Source organism: Narcine bancroftii, chromosome 8, assembly GCF_036971445.1.
Source record: "Narcine bancroftii isolate sNarBan1 chromosome 8, sNarBan1.hap1, whole genome shotgun sequence".
Classification (NCBI taxonomy): domain Eukaryota; kingdom Metazoa; phylum Chordata; class Chondrichthyes; order Torpediniformes; family Narcinidae; genus Narcine; species Narcine bancroftii.
In genome coordinates, this window is record NC_091476.1 from 161,133,013 (window position 1) to 161,152,951 (window position 19,939).

A 19,939-nucleotide genomic window follows, 5' to 3' on the forward strand; every position below is an offset into this window, starting at 1 on the left:
AAGACTCACACCATCAGATTCAGGAACAACTGTTATTCCTCCACCATCAGATTTCTCAACAACAAACTCAGTCAGAGACTCATTTCAGGACTCTTACTTGTGCACTTTATTGATTTTTCTTTTGTGTTCTCTGTATTGCCCTGTCAGATTGTTTATATTAATTATGTTTACAATTTTTATTTGTTTACATGTTTACACTCTGAACAGTTTATTTTTTGCACTACTGTTACAAGCCCAAAGGACCCCAAAACCTAGCAGCAATAGACATTCACCAAGACAAGAAGTTACTTAAACAAAAGTTGTTTTAAAATTATCTTTAAACATGAAAACAGAATCCAACTCTAACTTATCTATATTAACTTAACTAACCCAACTTAACTCCCTTATAATTCTAAGCACACGTGTATGTGATGTGTGTGTAAGTGTAAGAAAAGTTCTTTGGTTCACATTTCAATCTCACTTCTCATTCTCCAAGTTCTCTAGTTGTAGGTAATTCTTATACTGTGCACAGAATTTAACATATATAAAGTTCACCAGGCTTTGGTGCTTGAAAGGTAAATGTTTACCACTCAGGAAAGTTCTTTGTAGGTTTGCTGGGAGAGATTTGTTGTTCCAGGATTTCCACAACTGAGGTACCACCATTAGTCACCTCAAAGTCTTGCTGATGAAACTTGCCCCATCAGGGTTCTCCAGATGGTAACCACTCTCTTTCAGGCAACCACAGAGTTCCTTTCTGTTCCACTTATTCCAAGAGAATCATCAGACAGATAGCACTTCCAGCCATCTGCCACTCTGGAGTTTTCTGTTTCAGTTCCAACAAGCTTCCTGGCTTGTTCTCTTCAGCTATCTCTCTTTCTCTCATCTGAGATACCAACTGCCAGAAACCCCATGTGACTCTCTCACTGGCAAAACCCCTGACCTTCTCCAGCAAACAACCCCATGTGACTCTCTCACTGGCAAAACCCCTGACCTTCTCCAGCAAACAATAGGAGTTAGTCTTCTGCTCCCATCTGTTGTTTTAGATAAACAGATCCCAGGAGTGACCTTTCTGTGCACTCTGTCCAAATCCTTGCAAAGAGCTTTCAACAGCCAGAGAGTCTTCTGCTTGTCGCTTTAATGACATCATTTCCATGAGCACCTACTTGTGAAACGTGCACAGCATTCTCCATCGTTTCTTCCGTTATTGACGAGGAATTCTTCAGTATTTCAAATAAGATCTGTTTTAAAGCGTGTGTATGTATGTATGTGACCTACTCTAATTTTACCAATTTATCTCCCAGATACATCTACAAATATTCCATCACACTACCAATTAGTGGTAATTCTGCAGGGAATCACGCCTGCAGGGAAAAAAAGAATTTCAAGGTAGTATGTGATGTCATGTATGTACTCTGACAATAAATCTGAAATTCTTGTTAATTCTAAATTGGTTGGTTCCAGGAACTCTTCAAATTTCACCCCAAAACCTGGAAATAATTAATGTTGTACTCCATGCATTTGAAGTAACATTTCGAATTTCACCCCAAACCTGGAAATAATTAATGTTGTACTCCATGCATTTGAAGTAACATTTCGAATTTCACCCCAAAACCTGGAAATAATTAATGTTGTACTCCATGCAATTAATGCCACCTTTTAAAAAGAGATGGTGAAAATGGGAGTATTCAGGTTTGAACCCTATTCTGCTTTGAATTTGCTGATCTCTGCAAAAATTCAGCTCTTCAATTGGGGAATGACAGCCAGGTGCTGATACTATTCATCGCCCCCTCTGGATTCAACAAGATCCACAACCCACTGATTTTGGTTGTATCAATTACTTTGATTAAAAACACCAGTGCCTGAGAGCCGGGTCAAAGAGAGAGGGGGGGGGGGGGGGGGGGGGACAACTAAATAATGAAATTTAAAGTCTCCAGGACACGAAACCCATTGGATAACGATACTTCCAGTGACCTTTCTCCCCACCAGACGGCGTCAGGGCTCTCCCATGACCCTCTTCTTTCCACATGTTCATGACAAATAGGGGAAAGAGAGGTGGCATTTTAACCCGAGTCTATCGTGATCAACAAGCGAACTTTACTATTCGAGGGATGGAGGGTGGGTGACCTGAAATCCTATTTGGATGCTGGCTCTTGACGGCCAAGAAAAGGAAGTATCAGCTTGTGAGTGATCGACAGGCTCAGCAACCAATTGCGAAGTGAGTCAATGTAACCGGCGGCAGGGTATCCAATGGGGTAAGGAGGGGGCGTGTCCCCAAGTCCCGTGTGGCTCCACTGAGAGTTACAAAGAAACAAAAGCAACTGTGAGAAGAAGCGGGGTGGCGAGACAAAGACTCGGTACAGCGGCGGCGGACCCCTCTGGGCAGTGAGTGGGGAAAGCGGGTCTCTTTGCACATCCAGTCCATTGCACACACACACACACACAAAGCAGCGCTTTCTGTCCACGTTCCCCCCCCCCCCCCCCGACAGGATGTTCATTCCAATAATCAGTTAATTACTGGCAATTATCACACAGTTCTGGGGGGGGGGGGTTTGGGGGGGTTTAGAAAAAAGCGTCATTGTTTCATGATCTGTTCTTGTGCCTCTTTTCCCCGACGCCAGTCATGAATAAGGACCGGGTATTTCGGAAACTCTTTGTGGGTGGGTTACCGTATCACAGCAATGAAGTCTCCCTCAGGCGGCACTTCCAGCGGTTCGGCGAGATTGAGGAAGCCGCGGTGATAACGGACAAGCTGAGCGGCCGATCGCGAGGATATGGCTTTGTGAGTATCCAATTTGTTCGGGGTGCTGGGCTCAAAGGCCCCGAGGAGCAGTTTGGCGGGTTGATTTCCCCCCTCCCCCAAAATCAGGTCCAGTAGTTGGACTCATTCGGGGCCAACACACATGAAGTATCTCACTCCGGGTCTTGACTTAACCTGTGACCGTCAAGACCTGACCAGTTGAAGAAGGCAACACATCGCTTTGCGTCACATCTTTCCCCCCCCCCCCCCCCCCCCCCCCATCACTTAAATAGGTCGAAGAACAGACTCATCCACGAGTTTTGAGATCACGTGGCCCAGACGAATGCAAAATACAGCGGATACTAACAATCTGAAATAAAAGCTGGAAATACCCAGATTAAGATGCAATTTTTTTTGGGGGGGGGGAGACTCCTCGTTCTGCTGCATATCAAGGACGGAACCTCTACTATTGCCATTTTATTCTTCCCATCAATTCCCCTCCCCCAATTCAAATGCTCCTACTCGCCCACAAACAATGGCCATTTGTAATCTCCCAATCTTCAGATCCTGGACGCAGGAGGAAGCCGGACCATCCAACAGTCGTTTTTAAATGTTGTCTCCACTAGAACGGAACTGGGGTTCTTCGGGAGGCAAATGGAGGTCTGTTGGCTGTCGGCTCGAATAATGTGATCGGAAAGAGGGTGCAGGAAGCTGATGGAATAGGCTGGGACAGAGGGGAGGAGGGGTGGCTGGAGGAGATCGAGAGATGTGTGGATTAAATTTTAGAAGTCCATTAGAACTGGTGGAGCTGGAGGGAAACGTCTTAACATTTTGAGAGAGGGGAAGGTTTGTAATAGGAAGGAGTTGCAGAACAGGAGCATGCCATGCATGGAAGGTGGCCAACCTTCTAATTTTGAATTTAGACATACAGCACCCATGAGTCCGTGCTGCCCAATGAACCTGCATCCCCAGTACATTCTCATTGGCAGAAATTGCCTGTATGTCTAAATTAAAAATTTGGCCACCCCTGTATGAAGTAAAATTTTGCTACTGGCATATGGTACATATCCCTCCCATTTCCTGGTGGTTCATTAATCTATCCAAATGCCTCTTAAATGTTACTGTTGTATCGACTTCCACCATTACTTCTGTCAAACTGTTCCAGGCAACTACCACTCTTGTGTTTATCCTCTGCAAATCTCCCTTAAACTCCTCCTCCCCCCCCCCCACCAAAGCCCTCTCCTCAAATGCATGTCCTCTAGTTTGTGACATTTTGACACTGGGGAAAAAATATTTTGACTGTCTACTTCTGATGATTTGATAAACTTCAGTCAGGTGACCTCTCATCCTTCTCTCTTTCAAAGAAAAATGGCACAGGTTTGCCCAGCCTCTCCAAAAAGCTCATCCTCTCCCCTCCCCACTCCACCCAAATCCAGGCCACCTCTTGTTACAAAATAAATGGGGAAGTTCTTGGGCTAACGGACCAACAGATTAGCTCTTAACATTAAATACAGCTGTGTATAGAGCCTCAGCCATATTGCCTCTATTTCCTGCTTATCTGCCCTGGCCACCTCTGCCCCCAGACGCAATAATCTCAGGATTCTTCATCCTTGCTTATCACCCCACCAGCTTCTGCATCCAATGCAACAGATCCCACTACCAGATACGTCTTCCCTTCTCCTCCCCTCTTGGCCTTATGTAGGGACTGCTTCCTTGTGTGCTCATCCCTCTCCACCAATCACACTGCCCCACCCCCCGGCACCTACCCCTGTGGCCACAAGAGGTCCACCCTTGTGCCCACACCTCTTCCCTCACCACAGTCCGGGGCCCCAAACAGGCCTTTCAAGTGAAGCAGCACTTCACTGCATGATGGATTTACTGCATCTTCTGTGGCCTCTACATTAGAGAGACTGAGCGCAAACTGGGAGATCGCTTCGCTGAACACCTTTGCTCTGTCCGTACCAGCGACAGATCTCCCAATGGCCAACCATTTCAGTTCTGTGTCCCACTCACTTATCTATCCATGGCCTCATGTGCTATCCTGCCAAGACCACCCATAAATTGGAGGAACAACTGATTTTTTTTTTGTCTGGGCACTCACCAGCTGGATGGCATTAACATTGACTTTTCCGGTTTCTACTAACCTACTCTGCCTTATCCCCTTCCCTTCTTCTTTCCCTCAGCTCTCCTTCCCTCTCTATTCACCTAGCACCCTTTCTCCCCTTGTTTACTGCTGTGCCCTCCCTCCCTTCTCCAACTATTACCTCCTGCCTTTGCTATCACGCTCCTCCCCCTTACCTTTTTATTCAGATGCTTGCTGACATTTTTCCTTACCGTGATGAAGAGCTTAAGCCCAAAACATCAGTTATGTTTTTTTTAAATCTTTGCTATATAAAAGACACTGTTTGATCTTATTTTCACTAGTATTGTGCTTTTACTGTGGTGTATAGAGCCCAATTTACAGAGTTTAGGATTTCAATGAAAAGGAAGATCAGTTAGCACCAAACAAGGGCAGCATGAGAGCACTGATATGGAATTCATTCAGGAGCCTGATGTCTGCAGGAAAAAAAAACTGTCTTTAAGCCTATTGGGGCATATTTTCACTTAAGATGCCTCCTTGTTGGGAGGAAGAAAAAGTGTGTGTGTTTTGGGAGTGATTGGTCTTTAACGATGTTGGCTGCCTTTCCCAGGCAGTGGGAGATTTTGATGGCCTTTGTGGAGGGGAGCAAAATTCTTAAGTCTTGAACTGCATTTTCTACCTTCTGTAGTTTATTTGAGTCAAAAGCAGAGCAGCTACTGTACTACATTGTGATGCATCCAGTAAGAATGTTTTCGATGCCACATCTTGGTCATGCTTGTCCCAGGCCACGTCATTGGAGAAATTTATTTCTAGGAGCTTGAAGGTGTCTCATCTTTCATCCTCGATGCCATTAACGTGGACAGTGGTGTGGACTCTGCCATCTCTTCTGAAGTCGATGATTATCTCCTTTTGTTGTTGAGAGGTAGTTATTCTTGGGAACTTGCCAAAAGACTCAAATCTTCTTCCTGTATTTCGACTCGTTGATATTTGATATCAGGCCCACTACTGTGATGGTGTCAGCAAATTTGAAGATGGAGTTGGTACCCCCTCCATAAATCTTCGTCCGCGAAGCCAAGCCAAAGAAAAAAAAGAAAGAAGAGAGAGTATAGCAGTGGAGTGAGTACATATCCTTGCAAAGCCCTGATGTTGAGTTGACCATGGAGATGTTGTTACTCATCTTCATTGATTACATCCTGTTAGGAAGTCCAGGATGCAGTTGCCAAGGGGGACACCTATGCCATAGGGGCTCTGGGATTACTTGAGGTGGTATGTGAGTGGCGGGGTGGGGGAAGGTCTATGGTATTGAAGGCAGAGCTGTAGTTTATGAACAACAATCTAATGTGTGTCCTGTGGAACTGTTTGGACAATAGGCAAATTGAAGAGGATCAGGCTGGCTGGAAGGCTTGAGTTGATGTGAGCTACAACAGCCTTTCAGAGTATTTTGTGTTGGTGGATGCCAAAGCCAAGGGCCAGTGGTCATTTTGGTTGGTTATTATACTTTTCCATCTTCAAGAAGGTCCATATATTGATATGTTGGTAGCTGTCTTGAAACAAGTGGGTCTTTGGCTTGTTGGGAGAAATTAGAGATGCCTTCAAGTACATCCACCAGTTGATCTGTGCACTCTTAGGACTTGTCTTGGGAGTCAAGATGGACAGACTTTGTATTCCATCTGGGCACCCTCCAACCAGATAGCATCAACATTGTCTCCAATCTCCATTAAATCTCTCCCCCCAGAGTCTCTCCCTTTCCCTATCCCTCTATCTCCTTTACTCCCTACTTCCTTCCCTTTCTATTCAGAGAGCTGTCCTCCATCACCTCCATTTTTTTTCACTTCTACCCTCCAGTCTGTACCACCTATGACCTCTTGCCTGTTGGCCTGTGCCCTTCCCTTCCCCCCCCCCTTCTCTCCTGCCCCTCCCCTCACCTTTTTGTTTGGGCACCTCCCTGCTTGCTCAGGTCCAAGACGTTGGTTACTCTTTGTTTTGTGACCTGCTAAGTATCTCCAGCACATTTGTGTATTGCATGTTATCTTGTGAATGTTAGATAGCTTCAAAATGTATTAAAATGTACTTGATACAATAGAAGAATGAGGTTCATTGGAACCAGTGAAGTTTTGCAAGACTAATGTATGACGTTGGTGGATCACAAGTCTTTATGGAGAGATAATAATCTTCAATTATCAACTTGGTGGGCTCACAAATCATTCAAGATTTTTAATATACTTCCAGTGATACTTAAACAGAATATTTGAAGCAAAAGAAGGGCAATGGCATTGCTGTTTAATTAATTGTGGAGTGTTCCTGCCATGATATCTCAAAAGCCCTGCCTCCTTGCTGTAAGACAGTTCAGAAGAAGATAAACTGATCTTCAATCCATGCTCAATTAATTATTACTGGCTTGAGATTTCCCATTGGCTGCAATGATTTAGCTCAACAAGGCAAATACCCAAATTGCTTCAACACGATTGTTATTTGGTGACTCTTTATTCCTTGGCATGAAGAGACTGTCATCCGTGCAGTACCGGATGTAAACAGCGTCTTCATTGTTGGGGTCTTTCATGGCTTGGTTCAGCATCATGCTGAAGAAGATTGAAAAGAGGGTTGGTGCGAGAACACAGCCTTGCTTCACGCCATTGTTAATGGAGAAGGGTTCAGAGAGCTCATTGCTGTATCTGTCCTGACCTTGTTGGTTTTCGTGCAGTTGGATAATCATGTTGAGGAACTTTGGGGGACATCCGATGCGCTCTAGTATTTGCCAAAGCCCTTTCCTGCTCACGGTGTCGAAGGCTTTGGTGAGGTCAACAAAGGTGATGTAGAGTCCTTTGTTTTGTTCTCTGCACTTTTCTTGGAGCTGTCTGAGGGCAAAGACCATGTCAGTAGTTCCTCTGTTTGCGCGAAAGCCGCACTGTGATTCTGGGAGAATATTCTCGGCGACACTAGGTATTATTCTATTTAGTAGAATCCTAGCGAAGATTTTGCTTCTTCAATCTGAGGCGCCTGCAAGCTCACACCAAGACACAAGAGAAACTTGTCCGTGAACTACTCTTTGCAGACGATACCGCTTTAGTTGCCCATTCAGAGCCAGCTCTTCAGCGCTTGACGTCCTGCTTTGCGGAAACTGCCAAAATGTTTGGCCTGGAAGTCAGCCTGAAGAAAACTGAGGTCCTCCATCAGCCAGCTCCCCACCATGACTACCAGCCCCCCCACATCTCCATCGGGCACACAAAACTCAAAACGGTCAACCAGTTTACCTATCTCGGCTGCACCATTTCATCAGATGCAAGGATCGACAATGAGATAGACAACAGACTCGCCAAGGCAAATAGTGCCTTTGGAAGACTACACAAAAGAGTCTGGAAAAACAACCAACTGAAAAACCTCACAAAGATAAGCGTATACAGAGCCGTTGTCATACCCACACTCCTGTTCGGCTCCGAATCATGGGTCCTCTACCGGCACCACCTACGGCTCCTAGAACGCTTCCACCAGCGTTGTCTCCGCTCCATCCTCAACATCCATTGGAGCGCTTTCATCCCTAACGTCGAAGTACTCGAGATGGCAGAGGTCGACAGCATCGAGTCCACGCTGCTGAAGATCCAGCTGCGCTGGATGGGTCACGTCTCCAGAATGGAGGACCATCGCCTTCCCAAGATCGTGTTATATGGCGAGCTCTCCACTGGCCACCGTGACAGAGGTGCACCAAAGAAAAGGTACAAGGACTGCCTAAAGAAATCTCTTGGTGCCTGCCACATTGACCACCGCCAGTGGGCTGATAACGCCTCAAACCGTGCATCTTGGCGTCTCACAGTTTGGCGGGCAGCAACCTCCTTTGAAGAAGACCGCAGAGCCCACCTCACTGACAAAAGGCAAAGGAGGAAAAACCCAACCCCAACCAACCAATTTTCCCCTGCAACCGCTGCAACCGTGTCTGCCTGTCCCGCATCGGACTTGTCAGCCACAAACGAGCCTGCAGCTGACGTGGACTTTTTACCCCCTCCATAAATCTTCGTCCGCGAAGCCAAGCCAAAGAAAAGAAGAATTCCTTGGCATATATCTTTGAAGTGCATTTGGTTGTGAGGATGATGTACAAAATTCAACCCTTCACTTAAGCTCATCATTTTCCAAACTGCCTCCTCTAACACAGCACAAATCCTCACAATTAAACTAACATTTTGTAGCTATGAGGCTTCCAATGCAAGAACCTTGGTTTTGTGGCCATCTTCTATGCAGATTGTCCACTGCCCCAAAAGCCTTTGGCAGACAATGCTGTAAAAGTCTCTTTTGCTGTTTTTTAAATGTCTCCTTAAAAATGTTTTAAATTAATTAAATTAAAAATTGTTTCAATTGTATAAAAATGACCATTTATTTCAAAATATAAATACGCAGTGAAATAAGGAAGTAATTCATATTTATAAGAATGTACCTTTTTAACTGATTAATGAGGTTGTGATTAATGCACCTGGATTTTGTTTTGTTTAAATGTAAACATACAGCATGGTAACAGGCCATTTCAGCCCATAAGCTTATACTGCCCAATTGACCAACAACCCCAGTATGTTTTGAACGGTGGGAGGAAACTGGAGCACCCGGAGGAAACCCATGATGGCACAGGGAGAACATACAAACTCCTTAGAGACATCACAGGATTTGAACCACAGTCCCGATTGCTGGCACAGTGCGCTAACCACGATTTTAACCGTGCCACGCTACTGGATAGTATAAAGCTGAGGGGTCAGGTATGAAATGTATCCAGCCACTCCAGTCTCTAACTATGAACAGCCCGTGGGTCGAATGCAGTAGATCTCACCTTGGGTACAGCTGATTGCATATTCACTCCGTGGATGGCTCCAGTTTCTTGCTATATCCCAGAGAAATGCTGGTAGATTAATTGGCTGTTGTAAATTTTCCTTTAGCCCAGGCTAATGGCAAAAAGAATCAGAGGAAGTAATAGGCATTAGGGAAATTAATAATTTGCAAATGGAACTGGGAAATAAGAGTTGAAACATGAAAGTCTGCAGACTCTGGGACTGTAGTAAAAACACAAAAATGCTGGAGGAACTCAGCAGGGCTTGCAGTGACCATAGGTGGTAAAGATATATTACCGACATTTCAGTCCTGAGCCCTTCCTCATATATGGATGCCGCAGTACCTGCTGAGTTCCTCCAGCATTTGTGTTTTTACAGGGAAATAAAGGAGACACAAAATGGATGGTTACCCTGTGGACCCAATGGGTGTCATTATAAGATCTAACCTCAAGTACATTTTGTACTTTTGCATTGTATTACATGGGCATGAAAGTTAGCAGGTGGTTCTCCACAGAACTGGCTTGCCCTCTGATCTGGTCCAATATGCCCACTGTGATTGAATATATCACTGAAAACTCGTCCAGGTTTATAGATGAAGGATCACTTTGCTGAAGTATTGGAAGACGACTGCCATTCATTGAGCTCTTGCATCTCAAGAGTTGGCTGTATTTGGAAAGCCAAAAAAGGTTGGAAGTTATCATTTTGATAGTTTTAACCTTGGGTCAGGGTCAAATCCAGGCAAAATGTTGGTTGAATATTTTCGCTGCATGAGTTGCTGAGTTTCTCCAGCATTTTTGTGTAAACTACAATCACCATGTCTGCAGACTTTGTTTAACTTCCTGGACTTGTGTGTTGCTTGACCTACCCCCTGAATTTATAGGCAATGTTCCTTTTGTTTCATGCTCCTCAATTGTATTGATTTACTTACAGGTCACCATGGCAGATTGGGCTGCAGCAGAGAGGGCATGTAAAGATCCCAATCCAATAATTGACGGACGAAAGACTAATGTAAATCTTGCTTATCTTGGGGCCAAGCCACGCACTGTACATTCAGGTATATTTAAGTGTTCTTTTGGAGGAGTGGGGGGGAAAAAACTAGAGAAAGAAAATTGGTTTCAAAGATTTGATTTGGATTTAAGCAGAATGGGTTTGGGGATTGGGCATCAAGGGTTGGGATTAAGCCAGGTATGGTTTTGCTCTTAAAAACAAATGATTGCTTCTCAGTTACCGCTATTTGTCTGCTCCCTTGAGGGAAATTAATGATCTTTGTAAATACAGGAGGTTGTCAAGTTCTAATGCTATTACTTAATGTGGAGAGTAGTTCTGGTGCTCAGCTGTATCTGATCTGTCTATGTAATCCACTTTTTGGAACTTGTTTTGGAACTGTATGACCTGATCCAGACATCTATGTGCATTTGCTTGATGATGGTGAAAATTGCCTACTACTGATTTAGGAAATCCATGGCTGCAATTAGAAGCAGTCATCTTTTTAAATGAAGTTTGTTGATACGAGGTGCGATTTGGTGTGATCAAAGCACAAAGTGGTAAAGCACAAAGTATATTTTCAATTCATCAATGTATTACATGAGTATATTTGTAAGAATAATTAAAATAATGACCCAGAATTTACTGATTGCAACAAAATTCATGTTTTTCCAAAGTTGAAAACAGTTGAAATATGTTTCTCTCTTTCAATCTTTTTATTCCGTTTTATAGAACAAGCACACATTGTATAGAGGATACAAGGTTACTGATACAAAGAATATCAGTACTGTACATTCAGTTGAGATACATTGAATATAAAATCACAAATTATTGTTAGAGATGTACTGAAAATGGGCTAGCCTACCCCAAAAATGGTTTCTCATTCAAATACATTGTTCCTGTATTGGTAAATTAGATAGGGATTGAATGTGGCACATTTTAGTCTCAATGTCCCTTTTAAATTTTCGGTAAGTCTGGCAAGTAAATACTCTCTCACTGAAGATAACTAAATGAGGTAATTCCTGATTTTGATAGTTGTACGACGTTTTCAACATTTGTCATCATTTAACTTCCTGTCCTTAATTTGAATTTTTACTTCCTGGTTCATGCTCTGTTCTGAAATACTTCGGTCTGACACACAGTGGTGTTCAAACAAATCCCAGAAACCCCAGGACCTCAGCACCTCTAAATTGTAGCAGGTTTCTATGGAAATTCTTATACATTTAATTTCTAATAGTTACAGTTGCATTTTTAAATATAGTGCGTGGATGATGCAGGCAAGGCTGCTTTTATTACCAACCCTTAACTATGCCAAGTAGTTGATGGAACCACTACAATAATTATATTGATGATTGTTCCCTAACAATGTTGGATAAGGATCTGGACAAAAGTTTCTAACCACTACTAATTATTCCTGTTTGACCAAATAGACACTGTTATTTTCAGAGGTAACATGAGAAATTTGTATCCAGAAAGAGTTGACTAAACTTCAAATTTAATTTGTCCAACATTGTCCATCAAATTTTGTTCAATTTTCATCATCTGTTCCGGAATACCTGCTCAGATAGGAGGAATATATTGCACGCGAAATACCTAAACATAGGTTTCTTCGTGCCTAATCATGAGCTTTGGAGAGATGTTGATGCAGGGTGTATCAGTTTACCTAATGAGGTTAGAGTGATTGTGCATTGGTCCCGCAAGTGATGTTGCTATCTCTTTGCCCCACTGACCCCCAGGTTCCATCCTGATATCTCGTGCAGTCTCTGTGGAGTTTGCACGTTCTTCCTGTGACCATATTGGATTTTTTCTGGGTGCTCTGGTGTCCTCCCACATTCTATAGATTTGCTGTTTGGCAGCTTAATATCTTTTATGTATTGCGCGTTGTATAGGTAGGAGAATCAGGTGAGTTCACGGGCACAGAGATTAGAGAGAAATCGGTGGGGAATTAGGTTGATAGGGTTGTTCAGAACGAGTGGCGATTCGATTAGGTGGAAAGAATGGAAAAGAAGGCCGGGTAAGGGAGCCGGTGCATGAGGGGAGGGATGGCGAAGCAGCAGGGCAGGAGGGGGCGACACAGGTGAAAAAAAAATCTTTTACTGAAAATCTATGTTCAGAGACATCTATCCTTCCTTGTTCGCTTCCCACTTCTGTATTTGTATTATGCATGTAAATTTGTGCTTCTCAACCATTTTCTTTCCACTCGCATACCATTTTAAGTTATCCCTATGCCATAAGTGTTCTGTGATTAGTAAGGGATTGCTTAAGATAGTTTGTGAGTGGGAAGGGAAGGTTGAGAATTGCTGCTCTAGGCCCAATTGTTACTGAAATATTTTGCTTGAGAAAAATTGTTATTGGCCCATTTCCTTGTATGATTAAAACAGTGGTTTTCAGACTTTTTCCCTTCCACCCACATACCACCTTAAGCAATCCCTTATTAATCACAGAGCACCTATGTTATAGGGAATACTTAAAGTGGTATGTGAGTGGAAAGTAAAAGGTTGAGAACCACTGGTGTAAATGTATCCTTTTTATGACTTGTTGCGATAATGTCATAGAGATCCAGCATGGAAACAGGCCCTTTGGCTCACTCTCCATGCTGACCAACATCAATCCATTTAACTTAATGTATATTAATCCCATTCTGTTTTTTTTAAATTCTCTTCACATTCTCCTCAACTCCTGCCAGATTCCACCACTCACCTACACAATGGTTAATTAATGTATCATCTGCACATCTATGAGGGAGGAAGCTGGAGTACCAGGAGGAAAATCATATGATTACAGGGAGAATATGCAACATCCATTAGGCAGCACTGGGAGTTAGGATTGAACTCGGGTCACTGGTGCTATGAGGCAGTAACTCTACTAGCTGTGACACTCTGCTACCCTTGGCATCTAATACAACATGATTATAGCAGTGATATAATTCCTTGGGTAAGTGACTCAACTGACAACCAGCTTCCTGAATGTGGTGCAAGAGGCATCACAGTTAAGGCCAGTTCAGTTTTTGTTTGTATATCCTATGTTGGACCTCACCTTGCCTAAATTCAATCTCTGTCTAGGTTATTGAATAGCTTTTTATTGATTATTGTATTTTCTCATTTGTCAGGGAATCTTGGCCTACAGCAAGTTCACTCGGCTTTGATGCAAAGACCTTATGGGTAAATAAGCATGCTCCTTTGTACATACTTATCTGCCAATACAATATGTTGGCAGATGAGATTCTTTTTGATTGCTTTAAAATCTGTGCTTTTGTGAGAAAACGTGTTCAATTGTACAAAAAATGAATGATTAACCATTAATAAATACACGTGTAATTTGATGAAACTGAATAGAAATTGGGATATTTCCTCTTTCGACAAGATTACTAATATGTTGGAGTCATGGTGATTTTTTTTTTAACTCTGCTCAGTTTCTGACTTTGCCCGAATTAATTTTGATGAAATGTGCCTCATTTGTGCAAGCAAATCTCACTCCCTGAAGAAAAGGAAAGTCAGACATTTGTTTACTTCTGAGACAGAGCTGGACAAGTTATTTGATTCTGAAATAAAAGCAAGTATTTTTAAATTTACCAATATTTCCCTTTATCAACATAAAAGATAGAAAAGGTGATCCTAAGAGCTAAACAGCAGCATTATGAGCTAGGGGAAAGGGCCCATAAAGTCTTGTCTTGGTAGGTGAGGAGGGAAGAGGTCTCAGGAACAATTAATGCTATTCAAATGGGGGAAGACAAGATTTCACATAAATCAAAGGAGATAAATGAAACATTTAGAAAGTTCTATACAGAGTTGTATAAATTAGGATCAGTGGAAGACCCTGCCAAAATAGATGATTTCTTGTCTACATTGGAACTACCAAGTTTGGATCAAGATGAATGAGAGGAGCTGAGTGCCCTCTTCTCTAGAGAGATTGAGAAAGCCCTGGGTGCATTGCAGGCTAACAGGTCACCGTGGGAGGAGGGTTCCCTGCTGAATTTTATAAAAAGTTTAAGGATCTTTTAATATCCCTTATTATGGGGGTGGTGGACCAGGCAGAAGAGACACATACCCTCCCAGAGTCTTTTATTAGATATTACAGTAGTCCCCTAAAAAAAGACAGGGACCCATTGAAACTCTCCTGTAGGCCCATTTCATTATTGAATGTAGATTATAAAATTATAGCAAAAGTGTTGGCCAATAGGTTGGCCAAATATTTACGAAGTTAACTAATCCAGATCAGCTAAGATCTTGAAGGATAATTTGAGACTGTCTATGGCCCTGCCCATGGAGATTCTAATTCAAAAGGGGAATATGTGCAAATTCATCTTTATGATGTATCTTCTATTCCAAAGTGAGGACCAGAAGCTGGGCTTACACAAGTCAATGGAAAGAGTTGGACTTGGATACAACAATCCATGAACGGTGCTGGTCAGACTTGTGTCTGGACAGCGTGACAGCAGTTATTAATGTTGGGTACAGATTTGTGCAATACAATTTCCAATATCAACTATACCTCACACCACAAAAATTGCATAAAGATAAACCAGAAATCTCAGAAATGTGCTTTAGGTGTGGTGTGGAGACTGGATCATTCTGGGAAAAAAATTACAAAGATGGATTTTACACAGGATCAGGAATTGTACCTTCTGAGAAACATTATGGACGTGAGTTTTAAAATGTCCAGATATCACTTTGTGAAGGCCACCTTGTCAGTAGCCAGGAAATGTATAGCGGTCACGTGGAAGTCCAACTCCCAACTAAATATTACATGATGGAATATGGAAATGCAGAGTTGTATTCCCCTGGAGAAAATAGTATTCAATTTAAGAAAGAAATATGGCCCATTTGTTAGGTGTGGCAACCCTATCTGCTGTAACAGCTTTGCGCTAACCGCTACGGTGGTCAGTATATGGAACTTTGTAACTTTATATGGGGTTGAATAGATATAATTTGTAAGCAAGCTCAGGCCAAATTCCTCGCAGACTAGTCTTCTGGTTTATGCTGAATGGTTCTTTTCTCTATTGAGAATGTCTGGTCTTTCGATTTCACGTTAAGAATATTTTGGAGGCTCCCTTAATTCCGCTGATTTTTGATCATCATGAATTACTTTTTTTTACTCCAAATGGACCATTTACAGTTCAGATATTCAGTAGTTTGTTCCAAGTTCCAGCTCTTTCAGTTAATGCAGAGGAAATGGGAGAATTTTGAATCCACTGCTGAAATCATAGCTCTTTCCTTTATTGATTTTGGGAGAATTCATTGTATTTTTTATTGTTATTTATGATTGATTTGTGATGCATGTTTGAAGAATGTGCTAGAAAAAAAGTTGCAATATCCTTCATTAATTATCTGGCTGCTAAAAATTCCTTGCTGCAAGATAGATTTCCAAAGAGGTAGGGATTATGGGTTCCAAAACGACAGTATAGACATTCAATCTGTTTACTTAAAATTAACATTGTGTCCCTGATAAGTTTTCAGAAACCATTTGAGCTGCAGGCCTGGTGTGTTCAAATTGGTGCCCACATATAGCCAGATTAGCAGTTTTACAGTAGATCAAGCAGGAATTTACCTCATTGGAGGCCCGAAGATACAGAAAGCTACTTCTAGCTTGACAGCAATTTCAAAGACTGTCATTCAAATGTTTTTTTATTTGCCAGGATTAACATATCTTGATTAACATTAATGAAATTCAAGCTCCAGTTTCAAAATTAAAGGAATTGGGTAATATGTGGTTAGTGAAGAAAAGTGGAACCAAGATGAAAGATCAGTCAAGATCTTGGGCAACAACAGAATTTGGCTCAGATGGCAAAATGCTTATCCCTATTTCTTGTATTGGGTTATTATAGGAACATTAACCATGGTCCCATTCAACCAGATGTTCCTGGTACATTGATATATTGGACCAAAAAGTGGCCAGTGAATTTCTAACTCGAATGGAACACAAGACATTTTTTGGCATGTGTGGAATTGCAACCCAGCAAAACAGTCTGGATAGGGGCAGTACATGGTAATAGAGTGGATGGCTACGTAATTTTAGCTTGCACCATAAAAGTTAAGAAATTTCTCATGCATATTTAATATCTTCTCCCTGAAGTAGGATAAGTAAATCTATTCATAATTTCCTACTGATGCCAACTTTATTAGCTTCTGTTTCAGGTTATTTCTGTGCTTTGTTAAATTTTTTGTTATCTTGATCACAAATTACATACAAACATATGGCCAAGCTCAATTCATTAGGTAATCTCACATTGAAACAAGAACTTTGTATTTGACAGATTAAGAAGTACATAATATACAATTATTACATCTTTGTTACCAAACATTGATTTAAAACCCTCAAGTTGGCTAATTTGGTTTAATCATAATGGTAATATTCCATATTTAAATGCATCAATATCTAACAGCATTTTTGGGACTAGATTTGATACTCAATTTAGATCCAAAAATTATTGTTCAAACATCAAGAATCCTTTATTGTCATGCAATAAAGATGGTGCATTATCACACAGAATTTGCTTTTGTCTGGCATAAGGCAGACAGATTCACCATCGGCAGATATTGCCTGAAGTGCCTCTTACAGTCAGAAAAAGAGCAGCAAAAGTAAGTCCCCGAGTGTCCATGCTGCAGCCCTCACAGCCATAGATTCCAACCTGAGATCCAGATAGAAACCTCCAACACGATCAGGAAGCCTTCAGCACCCTTGTATCCCAGTTCCGATACCTGGTACCCCTCCAGCCAGCCTGGTGTGAATGCCTCGACTGCAGTTGTCAGCAGCCCGCCGCCTGTTTGTTCTTCAGCCACAAGAACCCCTCACTGGTCTTTTGCTGTGGTCACTGTCCCAGGAGGCGTCACCTCTCGTTCTCTTTCTCAAACTGGGGGCGTTGTCCACATTTTTCTGGTGTCCTCCACCAGTCCTCTGCTTCCCTGGAGTCTGTAACCCCTAGTTACTGCTGCCAATCATAGGAGCTGTCATCTTTGGCACAGACTCCATGATCGCAGAATTTTAAAGCCACCGTTGTCTCCATTATCAGGCTGTTTAAAGCCTGTGAGGAGCTGACGGCAGTTGGATCTTGCGGAAGTGCTGTTTCTCCAAGGGTCCACACCAGCGCTGTGATGAGAGTCTCAATAAAATGGAAACAACTATGAACATTCAAAAAATTATGATATATTCACACAGTAGATTCCCAAAATGAATAGACGAGCTTAGTTCGTTTCTTTGCATTCTCCCCACTCCTTCCTCAATGCATGTTGACTAAGGATGTTGTGGACAAGTATTTGTGGATCTGCTGCATCTGATTAAAGAAGTTTATTATGTACAGTGTCCTATGATTATCTGAAATAAAAATTTTGAAAATACTCAGCAGGTCAGGCAGTTATCAGTGGAAAGAGAAACAGATAATGGCTCAAAGAATTGAGAAAATGTTATCGGACTTTGATTTTTCCATACTCTTATAACTAAGCCTCATCAGCTAACCTCTCTGCTTCACCTGAAATTGGTTTCACCTGGTTTCCCATCCTGTTACTTAAAGATTGAAATTGATACCAATTGTAGCATTTGCTAATTGAAAATTTCCGAGATTTAATCCTGAGACTTTTTAGGTCTGTGTGGTTAATCAATGTAAGAGATGAAAATGAAGATGTTCCACTTTCACATGATGGCAGAATAAAGCTTGAATTGCAGTTACATATTGTGATGTACCATAGCACGTAGCATGAAGTTTGAGGTACAATTTAGGGTTGCAGTAAACGTACTGTCATTGAGCAAGGTGACAGTGTACAAAAGTGACGTCATGACAATTTGAACAATTTATTACAGACATGTGCCAATAACTTTCAAATAAACTCATGGAGAACATGATTAATCTTAGAAAGCACTTTCTATTGAAGAATTTCTTGGTTAGTTTGAATACTTTTAATGTTAATTTACAGAATATTTTGTATTATCTTCCCGTTTTCTTAAAGATTATTAGTATTCTGATTAACCTTTATGAACCTTTTTCCAGAGTTGGACCATACCTGATCCCACAGACCATCCTTCAACCTGGCTTGGTTCTACCTTCCACCTCGTACCTGGATTCCAATGTAGCTCTGTATACGCAGTATCCTGCATATGAACATCCCTACCCAGTTTCTTCTCATTATCCAAATCCTAGTTACGCCTACACGGTGCAACTTCCATTACAGACTGGAATTCCAAATTTAAGCCAAGGTCAGCATGAGCCAACAATATTGCACACAGCTGGTCTTCAGAGACGATAGCATTATGGTTGCTTTCATGTAACATTACCTGAAATCAAAGGAACTTCTAATATTGTTGGTTCACATGTAAGCTGTACCAATTGGACCTACTGCTGTTGTATTAGTATTGAGAATAGTACTTTTAAACATTTGTTAAAGAAAAATCATCCAAAGTAGAGGGAAATTCCAGAAATTGTTATACCTCCTGGGTTAATTTTCCTCTTTCTTATCCCTCACTCCGGGACTCTTGGAAGTAAAAACTTTTGTGTATTTCTGGTCTTTGTTGCCTTTCTCATCTGAACAGTAAGTCAGCAGAGAAGGGTTTTGTATTGGAAATTATTTATTATCTGGCACAAAGCAGAAGGCTGTGGGGATTAAGTCAGTAGCTACCCACGAGACCAGTGTCAGCTAAAACCAGCTAAATGTTGAAAGGACATTTTGATGTCACTCAAACTGTAAAATCAGTCAGTGACAAATGGAAAATGTAACACTTCAACCACAGTAATCTGATTAAATTCTTTAATATTTGTGGAAATTTTCCTAAAGCTTACATGTAGATACAGACCTCAATATTAAGGGATTGTTACATTGCAGTTCCATGCTTGACTCAGGATTTTTATAGAATTGGATCTTTATACTTTGGCCAGAATTTCTATATCATGAGTGGAAAGATTTTGGAATTCTTTGTTTGAATCTGCCATGCATCTAACCAGTCCACAGTATCTGGTATCTGGAAAATAAAGTTGAGGTAATTTATGAAATTAAACAATCAAATCAATACTGTTTATTTACTTTAAGTATTTGCACCAGGATCACTGTTTGAATGCTAATTTTTTTGTGCTCTCTGAATAATAAATTACCCAATAAATTGATATTTATAAACATAGTTACTGGAACTGTTTTTATTTTCTAAAGATGCACAAAATGCAGTGAATTTCAAGATTAAGATTTCTTTATTGTCATGTCATAAAAACAGTGCAATATTGCACAGAATTTGCTTTCAACTACCTTAAGGCGAACTTACCATCGGCAGAAATTGCCTGACGTGCCTCTTCCAGTCAGAGAAAGAATAGCAATAGAGAATCCCTCCAGAGACCCCGAGTGTCCATGGATTCGCCTCCATGTTCCCATAAATGTA

The 19,939-nt window shown here is 41.6% G+C and overlaps 1 protein-coding gene across 2 annotated transcripts; it reads left to right on the top strand.

Moving 5' to 3' along the window:
* The first annotated feature begins 2,090 nt into the window (after positions 1 to 2,090).
* LOC138741501 (RNA-binding protein 38-like) lies at positions 2,091 to 19,687 on the top strand. Of its 2 annotated transcripts, none has more exons than XM_069895694.1 (5): positions 2,091 to 2,194; positions 2,598 to 2,758; positions 10,532 to 10,655; positions 13,695 to 13,746; positions 18,567 to 19,687. In XM_069895694.1, exons 2-5 carry the CDS (start codon positions 2,600 to 2,602, stop codon positions 18,820 to 18,822), a joined length of 591 nt encoding a protein of 196 aa, XP_069751795.1. In that variant the 5' UTR covers positions 2,091 to 2,194; positions 2,598 to 2,599; the 3' UTR covers positions 18,823 to 19,687. The 2 variants fall into 2 exon arrangements, with proteins under 2 accessions (XP_069751795.1, XP_069751794.1); XM_069895693.1 differs by lacking the exon at positions 2,091 to 2,194 and adding an exon at positions 2,245 to 2,361.
* Positions 19,688 to 19,939: the final 252 nt, after the last annotated feature.

What these genes read in the sequence shown, in the direction of transcription:
- LOC138741501 (XM_069895694.1), top strand. Translation starts at nt 2,600, where the DNA reads ATGAATAAGGACCGGGTATTTCGGAAACTCTTTGTGGGTGGGTTACCG. An exon ending in GCCACGCACTGTACATTCAG is followed by an intron (nt 10,656 to 13,694) that starts GTATATTTAAGT and finishes CTCATTTGTCAG; the next exon opens with GGAATCTTGGCCTACAGCAA. An exon ending in TTGATGCAAAGACCTTATGG is followed by an intron (nt 13,747 to 18,566) that starts GTAAATAAGCAT and finishes ACCTTTTTCCAG; the next exon opens with AGTTGGACCATACCTGATCC.